A 12,282-nucleotide genomic window follows, 5' to 3' on the forward strand; every position below is an offset into this window, starting at 1 on the left:
GATTCTCCCAGAATCTGCACAGAATGATCTCCGTGAACTCGATTGTCTTTTAACAAAATGGGCTTCCTCTCAAGATGTACAGCGGTGCGAGGGGAAACTGCGCATCTTCAAAAAACAATTGTGTTTGTTTCCAAAATAATGTTATAGTACTACAATTTTTTTTTTTGCTGTAGTAATCTAAACGCATTCTAGTCTATTTACTGAACAACTGACATATGGAAATAAATCACGCATACATAACAAGCATTTGTAAAGATTGTAAATGTGACCCATCAGTTCTGAAGGAGTTAAGTGAAAAGTTAAACTCCGATGGGCTGTCAGTCACAGTGCATTCCTGGAAATGTAGTTTTTTCAACAGACAACTTTTGTATGAGCGGTTTTGGGGACAACTACGATTCCCACAATGCAATATATTATTGACACTTGCTTTCCTTGAAATGTCTGCTATTCGGTTCGCACATTCTTATGCGATTTAGCAGGTAAGCTCAGTGTATTACCAGACCGTCTTTTGATTCTGAAGTAAATGCATTATCACATCGACGCCGGCAGCAGCTTAACTGTACACCACATTTATTGCAAGTAAGAATGGTACTAAAATTGTATGCTGTTTGTGGATGTTGTTACAGTACTACAATGTTGGCAGCGCGGATTTACAATAAATGTTCTTACCTTTTATGTTAGCTAGCAGCATTTTCACTGTTTCCCTTACCTCTTCCCTGAAGATACTTTTGTTATTTTTTTTAAACAGTATTTTACCCTTGCTCCATATGTTGAAGTGTCCATCTGCAATAGATTTTCGACAAGTGAACGGCGCACCCACCCCCAACCAACTAGCAATCAAACAATGAAAACAATGTTACTGTCCGTTGTTTTTCTTAAAGGTTGCTGAATTTTGGTTGCATACGTTTGGATTTTGTAATTATTATATGTGTTTTTTTTTTAATATATTTATATAACAGGTTCCATTGTTTAGCTCCGTTCTAAAAGCAGGATGTTCTGTTTGTGTTAGAAACCGAAGATCCCACAAGGTTATCGTGAACAATGATAAGAAGACTGGGCTCTGTGCAGGCTGGGAGCAGCCCGGTTCTGTACCAGGGCTCGGCTCAGGCGCTGTGCCTGCTCGATACGGCCACGGAGCTGCTGATGGTCCGACGAGATTTCCGCGCTGCTCTTGAGACCTGCGAGAGAGGGCTGGAGAGTGTCGCCGGCTTCCCGGAACAAGAGGACCTCTGTAGGTAAGTCAATAATTCTATATATTACACTATATATATTTGGTGAACAGTAAAGATTGTGACTTGGCATTGTTTTAGTGTACTGTACATGGACTTTCATTTTTTATATTTGGTACAACACCTGCTTACAGTAATCTCATTTTGCCAGCATAGTCTTGCACTTTCTTGGTAGTTTCACCAGTGATATTATCCCCACCCTTTCAGGTCCTTTTTCCTCTTATTAGTTGACCAACATGCAAGTTTGTGCTACAGACTTGGAAAACAAATAATTAAAGTTACCCCATAACACCGTTTATGACCTTAAAAATAAAAATCTGAAAAAAAGTATGTGAAAAGGTCAATGTATCTGCTTCTGATTTTCATTGCATAAGACTTGCTGTTATCTACTGAAGGCTAATATTAGACTCAGCTTTTGACAAGATGGTAGTGGTGGGGAACAACCAAGACGTAGCTTCACTGTAATATATATGAGCCTTCAGTGCTTTTCCTCAGCCAGGTACATGGATTTCCTAGTAGCCTGGTGTTGTTGGCTGAAGTGTAATCCACGACACCTCAGGAAGGCGTCAGCACCACTCCCCTCCATCCCCAGCCCAGCCCAGCCCAGCCCAGCCCAGTCTACTTACCTTAGCCATCCATTCTTTTTCATTGATGTTGACTTCATCTGTCAGCTCTCTTTTGAGGTCTCCAGTCTGCCTCTCTGCTCAACAGTTTCTACTTCCCTCTGCCTCCTCGGATAGAGCCTTCACTATACACTGCACCTCCTGTCCACTGAATCCAATATCTCTGAGAAGCCGGGGCATGGAGTGTGCGTCAAATCCCCAACAACCCACCTCTACTCTCTAAACCCAGACTCCACCTCAGCGGCGAACTCGGCATACCGGAGTTTCTTCCTGTCATATGCCTCATCCATGGAATCCTCCCATGGCACTGTTAGCTCCACTAGGAGAACAGTGTTGAGACAGACAATGTCAGGTCAAAGGGTAGTTGCCAGCATTCTCCAATCTCTCGTGGCCTCCAATTGTCCCAGGCGAATCTTAGTTCTAATACCATGTTCTCATATACAATGTTACAGAAATGTTATATTTTTTGTTCGCTGTGAAAAAAAAAAAAATCTAACCTAACCTAAACTGCACATTTCAGACCTTTATAGCTAATGGTGCTGTTAACCGCTGGATTGACCCAAAGTATTTGCTGAAATTCAACAAGGTTTAAGTTTTTACTAAGCTTTATTGACAGCATGCAAATACAGAATGGTTACCAGTTCCAGAGACCAAAGGATCCAACAGTCCCTGATCTGACAAAGAGCTCTAAAGCCTGTTTTTAATATCAATCTTGGTTACATCAGTCACTTCTAAGTTTGTAACATAAACGTTCTCACAACTCATGCATGCAACACACTTATCCTGCTAATAAGATATATTGGTAGAAAATATTACAAGATACAGACATTTGTACAATAGGTTACAAGACACTGATGACCTCCATATATCATACCCAAATAGGGAATGTATTTACTTCTTGGTGCCTTTCCACAGACTTGCTTTTACATCAGGGTCACTGAAAATGTAACCACCTAATACCACCTCAAAGTGAACATTTATAGGTGTGGACGTTTAACAAAACAGAGCTTATCTTCGTTTTTTTTAACGTTCCTATATTATGCAGATGTAGATATTGAGTGATTGCTGATATGTATTTAGAATTATAGATGAACCTGCTTCATATCATGATTGCCGCGCAGGCATAATTCCGGATATAAAGCAGGCCATGATATAAACTGTGTTTCACTTTTGCCTATTACGAGTGCAAGAAAAAAAGAAAGAAAACTAACAGTGAATGAAAGTGTTTTAATACTGTACAAATAGTCATTCTTTACATTTAAATAAATGCATATAGTTTACTACAGGATAAATACGCTTTGTATGATTAACTGGAACGAAACAGTTTGTGTCATTATCTAAAAATGGCATGAATTGTCGACTGATGAGAGCTATCGATTAGGCATTGCACTTGGTGTTTTTTTTTGTGTGCGTTTGTATAAGACTTGACTGTTAAAAATTGGTGCCCTTGGTGTTTTGTAACTGAACTCAATCCCGTTAAGACCTCCCACGCAGCATTTGACAGGCTGCACAAAACATCCGTTTATCAGCCGAGATGATTATTGGTTGTTAGTTGTGTTGGAAATAATTATATCCTGTGGTTACATAGTAAAGCCCGGCCATGCAACATTTGACAGGCTGCACAAAACATGACAATAAGCGGGTTTGTGAGATGATATTAAGAGAGGTAATTTCTTAAAGAACCTATGGTGCATGGTGGAGTGGTTTTTGAAAAATCGTGCTAATAAATGGGGTATGATATTAAGCGAGGTGATATAAAACGAGTTCATCTGTATATATCAGTTTGCTATGTGTAATACTTGGTAAATTGTCTTTGTAATTGACTCTATAATATCAAGTCATATAAAATGTCACTAGAACACCACTCTTCTTTTTATAAAGGTTTCTAAATAGCAACATCTAGCGACTTCTTGAGATTTACTGTCTTGGAATACTAGAATTGTCTAGCGTCATTTTTGGTGACTTTAGAATGTCTAAATAGTGACTTTGTAAGGTTTCTCTGGCGACTTCCTGCTTTGTGGCGTTGGCAACACTGCCCTTCAGTCACTTAAAGGCTTTCTGGAGTGCCAGTGACTAAAATAGCAATTATTTAAATGCTTAATCTGTATACTATATTAATGTATTTTAACTTGTATTGTTTGTGATGTGAAAATACTTATTTTGACGGTGAGTCTAGTTGTTTCGCCACGGCAGTGTAAGAAAAATAAAACCAACACCGGTTTAAAACTGTAAATCAAGACTCCAGTCTGATAATTTACACTGTCCTTGCCTCCAGCATGATAATTTACACTGTCCTCGCATTACAATTAGCAAACACGTGCCATCAGCAGTTTAAATACCGTATACAGATGTCAATGGTGCTGAGGACAATACATCAAAACAAGTCCTCATGGGTAAACAGCTTGTTATATGGTTACGATTATGTTTACTCAAGGCTGCAGAATCCTTTTTACTACAGTATACTTGAGAAGCGATCGTCTCGTGAGGGTGCCTAGTTTAACTGCTGTGTGGTGTGACATGTAATGGCCTTTGAATTAAAATGACATTACAGTACAATATTTTACTGTCAGCACTACCACTGCATTTAAGCATCTATGGCTTATACAAAGCTCTGCAATCCCCTCCCCTCCTCCTCCTCACCGCGCCGTGCCGTCTACACATATTACATGTAGTCAGTTTGCCCTGAAATGATTCTTATAAGCAGATTGCTTGATTTTTACAAGCCGATTATTTTACATTGGTTGGTATAGGAATGATTTGGTCCCAGTGGTTTTGATCACTATATGCGGTTGATTCTTATATCAGTGATTCTTATAAACGGACTGCACTGTATACGGATCTTTAGTGCTTTCGTCACTGACACTCATTGCTTAGTGATGGTTGCTATCTGGTTCCAAACAACATAGTACTTTCAATGTTTTCGGCCCTTACTTTTTTTAAAGGGAAGAACAACTAATTAAAAAAAGAGAAAACTCTCAAATAAGGGACATTTCAATCATTCTTATATGATGGTACACTTGGTGTCTTGAAAGCCAAAGTTAATGCCAGTATGAAGGATAAAACTTGCGATGTTGAAGTTTTTCCCGCTAAATTGACTGTTAGACTCAGGGAAACAGGAAGTGCCAAGGGAGGGGTGCAGCAGTGTGGCCTTACCAGCAACTTTTCTTATTAACTTTAATTTATGAATGAGCATTTGCACTGCCTGCAAGAAAGTCATCAAACAACTGTTTCAACCAATTAGTATTGCTGTGTGTGTGCTGGCATTTAGTGTTTCAACCAATTAGCACTAAGCATTGTTATGCAAGGACGGACGTTCATTGTTCCAACCTATCACTGATAGTATCAGCACCAAGCATTGTCACGCGAGAGACAGCGTTTACTTACAAATGTGTCCTGACTAGCAGTTAGTTTTGCTACGATAACTGTGTGCTTAACAATGTCGGATGGCAAAATATTAAAGATGAATCTCTGTAACTTCCCGGACCACATTTAAAACAGTAGAGAATAAAGGATATTTAACTGTTAACATATGTCAATGTATTTCTCAATAAACAAACCATAACCTACCTGTGTTTCTTTTTACTAGAGTAAGGACCAGTCCACGTTCCCTATGCCACTTATTTTAATTTAATTAAACCAAAGAAATCGTACTAACTCTGTATTTTTAGCCCTGCTGTGTTCTCTGTCATGTTCGTTTTTTTTTTATTCACTGTGCCCTTTTGTAACTGTAGTTTACGAAATCAGCGGTGTGTAGTGTAGTGACTACATCCTCCTTACAGTGAGAAGCCACCAGCTGTCATTAAGGCATGTATACTACGTAATATGTGAGCTCGATTTAATCCAGCCCATGGTTTAATGATGCTAATTACAGCTTTAAAGACAAGTACCGGTAGAGAGAACAGAAATAAATGTACAAATCTACCAACCCTATTTTAATAAGTAAGGATACGATTTTGTCAAGGAGGTCACAGAAATCGTGAAAATCATTAATTTGAACAAAAGTCTGTGAAATCTTGGAAATGGATGTAAAAACACATTTGGATAGGCACTTTATTTCCTTTTAAAAATGCACTATGTCATGCAGTGGAAGACCTGCCTCGCTTTGTTGTGTTCTGTTGTGCTGGTAGCTCTGCCCCTTCCCCTTGTCTCAGAACGGCGCAGAATTTGAATCAGCTGCTCTAAGTTTCAGTTTGTGATCAGAAAAAGACACGCAGCTGTTAGAATCTAAGCTGCATTAATTTCCAAATCAATGTATTTTCTGATGAAAGCAATTCCAGGTTTATTTTCTCCTTACTGCTTCTAAATGCACTTCTCACACAATGTCGCTGGAAGAGCTGTCTTGCGTTGTTGTGTTCTGTTCCACAAGAACATCACATCGCTACAAAATTACATGAAAACAAACGGTGAAATGCGCCGTAGTTTATCTGGCTACAAAAAGTTGGAAATTGAATCGTACGTAAGTCGCCGAGTAATTTTGGTGTTTTCCGTTCTGGTCAGTTGCTTCACCATTCTGTTAAATACTTTTGTGCACGTCTTTAATATTGCTCCTGTACAGGTATTCATAATGAATGTAGAGCTTTAATGTGTGTAGGGGTGCTGTGTTAATTTAGTTTGACAGTTAGTTTGTCTGTTACTTTATTATTCTAGTTTATTAACATACACTTGCCTATTGCTTTTCTCTTACTTATTCTGTTAATTTCATATGTTGATGCACGTGCGTCATGACAAGTAATACATAAATATTTATTTATTTATTGATTCATATTGTACAGTAGTGCTACTGTACTAAACATTACAATAAAACAGTATACAACAGTTGTTGTAATTACTTCTGTTAATACAATTACAGAACCAATGAAAGTTCCTCATTTAAACCTACTTGAGATTCCGTTCAAAGCATATATATATGAACAAAGTGACTTGACCCAAAACACCACTAAGTGAAAATACAGCAAATCTTTATTTAACAGGGAGTTCATAGAATATAGGTTTCAATTTACATATAGGTATGTACTGTGAGATATCCGACAAACAGGAACACCACTCATTTGACAGGATAATTCCTACCTGTGACTTTCAATTGTTTGTCATTTTCCTCCCTCACAAAAAGGCAGGACTCACTGTCAAATTAATGGGCATATTATACAAAACAAAGGTAAGCTCTGTTTTGTTAAAGTTCCACACCTAAAAATATTAAATATTCACTTTAAGTTAAGCGAATTTACAGACAAATTATGCTAGCATAAATAGCAAAAAACATTTCACATCAAAACAGTGCAAAACAGGTAAGATGATGGATAATTTTGTTAATTGCAATCACTGTACAGGCACACAATATATACACAGATCAATTCCTGTTTTCTAGCTTCAAGTCTCTACCCTCTCTACTAGTGCATCAGAAACTGTGAGAATATTCTGGCATGGCTTAGATGAACCCAAAGCTGAGGAAGAAGACACTTGCTTACATCTCTGTAGTTTGGTTTCTTGCATTGATACAGATACAAATTGGACTGGAATGATTGAAAACCTTGAATTTGGAGACTTTTATATCAAATTCATGCACCCAGGGGGAATAAGGGCATATCACTGGCTAGAAGAGTATGAAATGCTGGATACCCCTTGAATACGGTTCAATGCAAAAGTCTCACTTCAGCTTCCACGTAAGCCAAAGAGAAGAAACAAAACCTCCTTTTCAGGCATCTTTCTAATGTAATCTTATAATAATGTTTTGCTTTCTCTCTTTGATAATAACTGACCCCACCATTTTGTGTAGTAGTTTCAGATATGGAGAGGTCAAGGCAGCACTTTGCATCATTGGAATCCAAGCACTGGCAGAACTAAACAAGTGGAGAGTGGTCCTTGAGTGGGTCCTTCAGTACTACGGGGCTCCTGAGAAAATGTCTGCAAAAATCATGCAGATGTGGTGAGTTAACATTGGGTAGCAATGCTATTGGTCAGACTAGTACTTGGAAGGGAAACACTCCTTTCAATTCAAGATATTAAAGGTCTTGAAGAACAACATATACCCAGATGTCCTTGTCAAAGTATAATATGGGTAGAGACCCCACTTAGTGGCTCACCTAGCAAAAAATCCCCCGCAATGGATCCTGTTTGCAGCGTCTTGACAATCTTTGCTGGGGGAGCTTTGTGTTGCTGTGGATTAGGGTGGAAAATCAGCTGTGGTTTGTTCAACTCCATGCGTTTCAAAAACCCTGGTAAGGCCCCCGACTAAGGCCAGACAGAGACTAGCTAGGCACAATAACCTCCACAATCCAGTAGCTTCGCATTTGTTGCTTTGTTTTGGAAGATGAAAAGAAGCAATTTGATTGACAGCAGGAACACAGGTTGCCAGTTGATCTTGTCCTCCTGACCTGTAAGTGTGTTAAACTGTTGTGGTGGCATTTGATTTTGGGCATTTCAAATTTAGTAGAAGAATGTGAGTGAAATTACTTAACACAGTATATTTTTGTTCTCCTTATTGTTCATCAGGTTAAAGGTGAACATTTATTAATACAATACACATACATTTAATTCCCGATATGATCGCAACTTTGAGGTTCTACTGTGAATTAGTATGTTGAGAATTGTTTAATTTGATCTTTACAAATACTAAAAGAAACTCAGTAAATTCAATGACAAATGTTCTGAGTGGATCTTTCTCAATGTTTTCATTTTTACTGAACATGCTGTCAGTGAAGATCCCAACACATGAGAAAAGCTTTTAGCAGCACCAAAAATGTATTCCATATTATAAATCTGCTTGGAAAAACCCTGCTCTCTGATTGGCTAGCTGCATTCTATCAGCCATACGTGTATCCCCTTCTGACAGTACATCAGTCAATACAGTTAATTTAAGAGCATGTTTTTTCAAACTGCACAATATCTGGCAATTTTCAAGTAAACATTTATTCCAAAAATCACTAATCCTATAACTCATATTTATTTATGTAATTTACTAAGTTTAAATATGCATGTCCATTAATGAAATGGTAAATTAGCAAGTAATATGTAGATATAATTGATATACAGAAATGATTTACTTAATTCACATTTTAATCAATATTTATTATATTATAAATAAACTGATCATTTATGAATAATACAACACTAGTGATATTTACTGTTATTGGAAAGATTTTTTTATTTTATTTTATTTGCTGTGTTAATTTAAAAAGTAAATAGAATCATTTTATAATCGTTTTATAATAGCATTAAACCACTCCAGGGGATGGGTTGACATGATATAACCGCACACTAAAGGGTTCAAGGCACTCAGCTTCACATCGTGTCTTATAACCCCTTAAGTGTGTGGTTATATCATGTCAACCCATCCCGTCATGCCTTAATGCTGCAATAAAAACGAAACATTAATGCATTCATATATATTGTGAAATACAAAGCAATATATTTGCTTGTTCCTTTTTTTATTCAAGTATCCTCCTATACACCAAAGTGGAAGAGTCAAGTATAATCTTGGAATCAGGAGGTGATTGGCTAAAGAGCCCAGCCAATCAGAGCTTGCCAGGCTTTGGCACGGTAGCAGAGCTCTACCTCCTCCATGTCCTGATCCCATTGGGTAGGTTCACAGAGGCGGAGTCCCTGGCTGGAAACAGCGCTGCTTTCAGCGAGGAGCAAAGACATCTTGCTCTGGAGATCGTTGAGTGCAAGAGAGAGGAGAGCAGACCCAAGAGCCCTCCAGAATCTAGTCAGGGAGAGGACTCCACAAACAGTACAGATCCAAGTAATTCATTTGCAGTTTTCTTTCCTTTAAATCCTTTAAAGTAATTGTAACTAACAAAATAGTTCCATAAGTCACCGCCATGCCAATCCATTCACTATTTGTCTCAAATGCTCAGTTTTGAAAAAACACATGTTTTAGCATTTTAAAACATGTATCAGTTCACTAGGTTAAAGAAATCCCTGATTACAAGCCATGCCATGCTGTTTTGCAGTTCCTGGGTAATTTCACCTAGAGAGTGAAATTGCCACCACCCCCTTTGTTTGAAAACTGCATATTTGAGACCTACCTAACTAATGGTGTGTTTAAGCCAATTGTATTTGTTTTTAGGACATTTGAGTATTTTTTTTTTCTGAATAATTTTGCAGATAACTCTGTTCTTCAGCATTGCTCGTAGGGTCATAATTTTTTAGACGGTTCCTTGTTATTCATCAGTAGTGTGTGCAGTCTTTGATAAAGAAGCACTTTCCAACCTCTATCATGTATTTCAGACTGCTTTGTTTCCCATCATGACTGAAAAAATGATTTTTAACAAGGATATTCAGCTTTATATATTACCAAATAAATACGTCAGGGATTTAATTTACATTATATGAGTGACATTTTTTTCTCCAAACCCTGTTTATAATATTTGTTTGTTTATTAAAACATTTTAATACTCTTTTTTGATTACAGATCCTGTTACTCAAAGGTTTCAGGTCATGGTGAGATTATTGCATAGAAGTGTGCTGGTGGTAAGAAAAGGCCTCTATTCCTTTCCATTCCAGAAGGTGGCACTAGCGGCTGTTTTGCTGTACCTGCTGTTATTAAGAACGGACCCCAGTGAGTGGTTTGCTGTATTTTTGATGTAATGAACCCCATCTTCAAACAAAAGAAAAATACCCTAAAATAAACACATTTTGACAATTGGGCCTAATAGGATTCAAGAAGGTCATTTCTGCAAATATCCACTCATTAAAGAACCCTCTGTAGTAAAATTTCGTTTTTGGCCCTTTACCTGTCGCTCAAGTTCAGTCAGAGCACTTTGTTCTGTATTTTTCTTCTCTATGATATTTTTCATATAATAGTGATAATAATATAAATATCTTCTGTTTCTCTTCCAGCTCTTCCTTCAGCGTTTCCCTGGATCTCCAGCCTGCTGCAGATGTTTAGACAGATGTGGGATGCCATGTTTGCACCATACTACAGAGCCAATATCAGTCACTGAGCTACCTATGTTGTACATTAGTCACGAAAGTATTTGTTCAGGTGTCTTTTTCAATAAAGTAAATAAATTTGTACTTTAATAAATGCAGTTCTATTCACTACACTTTTACTGAATTCCTGGTCAGGAGAGGCATTTCAGAACAGTAATATTTTCCAGGCAGTAGAAATCGTGGTTGACACATACTGTAGTTACGCGACTTATTAGACACACAAAGCACTTAGTTAGAAAAACTTGTCTGAATTTGAAACTACCAAGAGTCTCTATACAGCTCCAAGGGTTTTGCTGTTTTCACCATGTTGCAGCGGCAAAACTAAATCACTTAGAATTACCATCTGTACCAGTACCAAAAAACATAAATACCTCTTATACTCAATGAGATATAAGTCGTCAAACTAAGGTAAAATTGTTGAACTTGAAGAGCACACAGCCTTAGCCTGCTGCGCCACTGGGCTGTTGTTGAATTGCATTAATTTTTTAAGCTTACATCCATGCCTGACCAGCTTTCGCTGAAAACCTGAAGGTTCTGCTCGATTCTAGAAATGTTCTATTTCCTGTTTGAAAATATCCAGTTTCCTGTTTGTTTGGTAGATACCATAGATTGGAATTGTACACAAGAGTGGCATGTAGCTTCCTTGTGTAAATCTCTGATTTCTGATAAATTGTAGTTACTCGTTTAATTAAAAATGAACAAAGGAATAATTTATTTGATAGAAATAAATAATTTAAACAAATGCATAGAGGAAAAAATACATTTAGAAATAAATATTTTTAAATAAATAAATGTAGAAATGAATACATGTTTATATATATATTGAGAGGAACGGTAGTTCCTCATACAAGTTAGAAAAACTTGTCGCAAACTGCCGAGATTTAGTTATACAAGGAGACACTAGTGATCCATTGCTTGCAGCATGGAGTAGTGTTTAGAGCACTGCTTCTGACAAGAGGGTTGTGAGTTCAATCACAGGTGGGGGACAGATTGCTGCTTTACCTAGATTGGTCCAATAAAAACCCTGACTGTATAAATGGGTAATTCATGTCACAATTGTAAGTTGGCCTGGATAAGTGTGAAAAATAAATAATAATATGTGTGTCTGGTTGGTACTTGGATGGGAGACTGCCTGGCAATACCAGGTACTTCAAACTTTTCTTTGAAGTATTACTTGTTTACAATAACAAATAGTAGATTAAACAGCAAAAATGCGCTGATTTTGCTTTTAATTTATTGATGCCAGCTCACTGCGCTCATCTTAAATAATTCCCACCTTGCTTTGCTCGCCTTAAAAAAGATTTCCAGGTCACTGGGCTCGCCAGCTACTCACTACTGTTCTCTCCTAGCAGAACTTTTCATCTCTGATTCCATTACAGCACACCAAGCCGGTGCGGCGTGCTGCTCTTTCACTTTTCTATAAGGCACACGAGACACACTGATATGACTGATTTTATTAATCGCTATTGAAATAATTGCATAAGAGAAGTTATAAT

The 12,282-nt window shown here is 37.6% G+C and overlaps 1 protein-coding gene across 6 annotated transcripts; it reads left to right on the plus strand.

Moving 5' to 3' along the window:
* The first annotated feature begins 326 nt into the window (after positions 1–326).
* On the plus strand, positions 327–10,884 carry pex26 (peroxisomal biogenesis factor 26). Of its 6 annotated transcripts, none has more exons than XM_034024945.3 (6): positions 327–479; positions 1,010–1,235; positions 7,626–7,775; positions 9,286–9,593; positions 10,266–10,412; positions 10,694–10,884. In XM_034024945.3, exons 2-6 carry the CDS (start codon positions 1,042–1,044, stop codon positions 10,795–10,797), a joined length of 903 nt encoding a protein of 300 aa, XP_033880836.3. In that variant the 5' UTR covers positions 327–479; positions 1,010–1,041; the 3' UTR covers positions 10,798–10,884. The 6 variants fall into 6 exon arrangements, with proteins under 6 accessions (XP_033880836.3, XP_033880840.3, XP_033880834.3 ...); XM_034024949.3 differs by having other exon boundaries at positions 355–479; positions 960–1,235; positions 9,286–9,428; XM_034024943.3 differs by having other exon boundaries at positions 356–479; positions 960–1,235.
* Positions 10,885–12,282: the final 1,398 nt, after the last annotated feature.

The sequence above is a fragment of the Acipenser ruthenus genome, chromosome 7 (assembly GCF_902713425.1).
Source record: "Acipenser ruthenus chromosome 7, fAciRut3.2 maternal haplotype, whole genome shotgun sequence".
Classification (NCBI taxonomy): domain Eukaryota; kingdom Metazoa; phylum Chordata; class Actinopteri; order Acipenseriformes; family Acipenseridae; genus Acipenser; species Acipenser ruthenus.

Excerpts from the sequence above, each read along its gene's own strand:
- pex26 (XM_034024945.3), top strand. The coding sequence starts at position 1,042 with ATGATAAGAAGACTGGGCTCTGTGCAGGCTGGGAGCAGCCCGGTTCTG. Across the intron at positions 7,776-9,285 it reads GCAAAAATCATGCAGATGTG|TATCCTCCTATACACCAAAG; the intron begins GTGAGTTAACAT and ends TTTTTATTCAAG. Across the intron at positions 10,413-10,693 it reads GTTATTAAGAACGGACCCCA|CTCTTCCTTCAGCGTTTCCC; the intron begins GTGAGTGGTTTG and ends TTTCTCTTCCAG.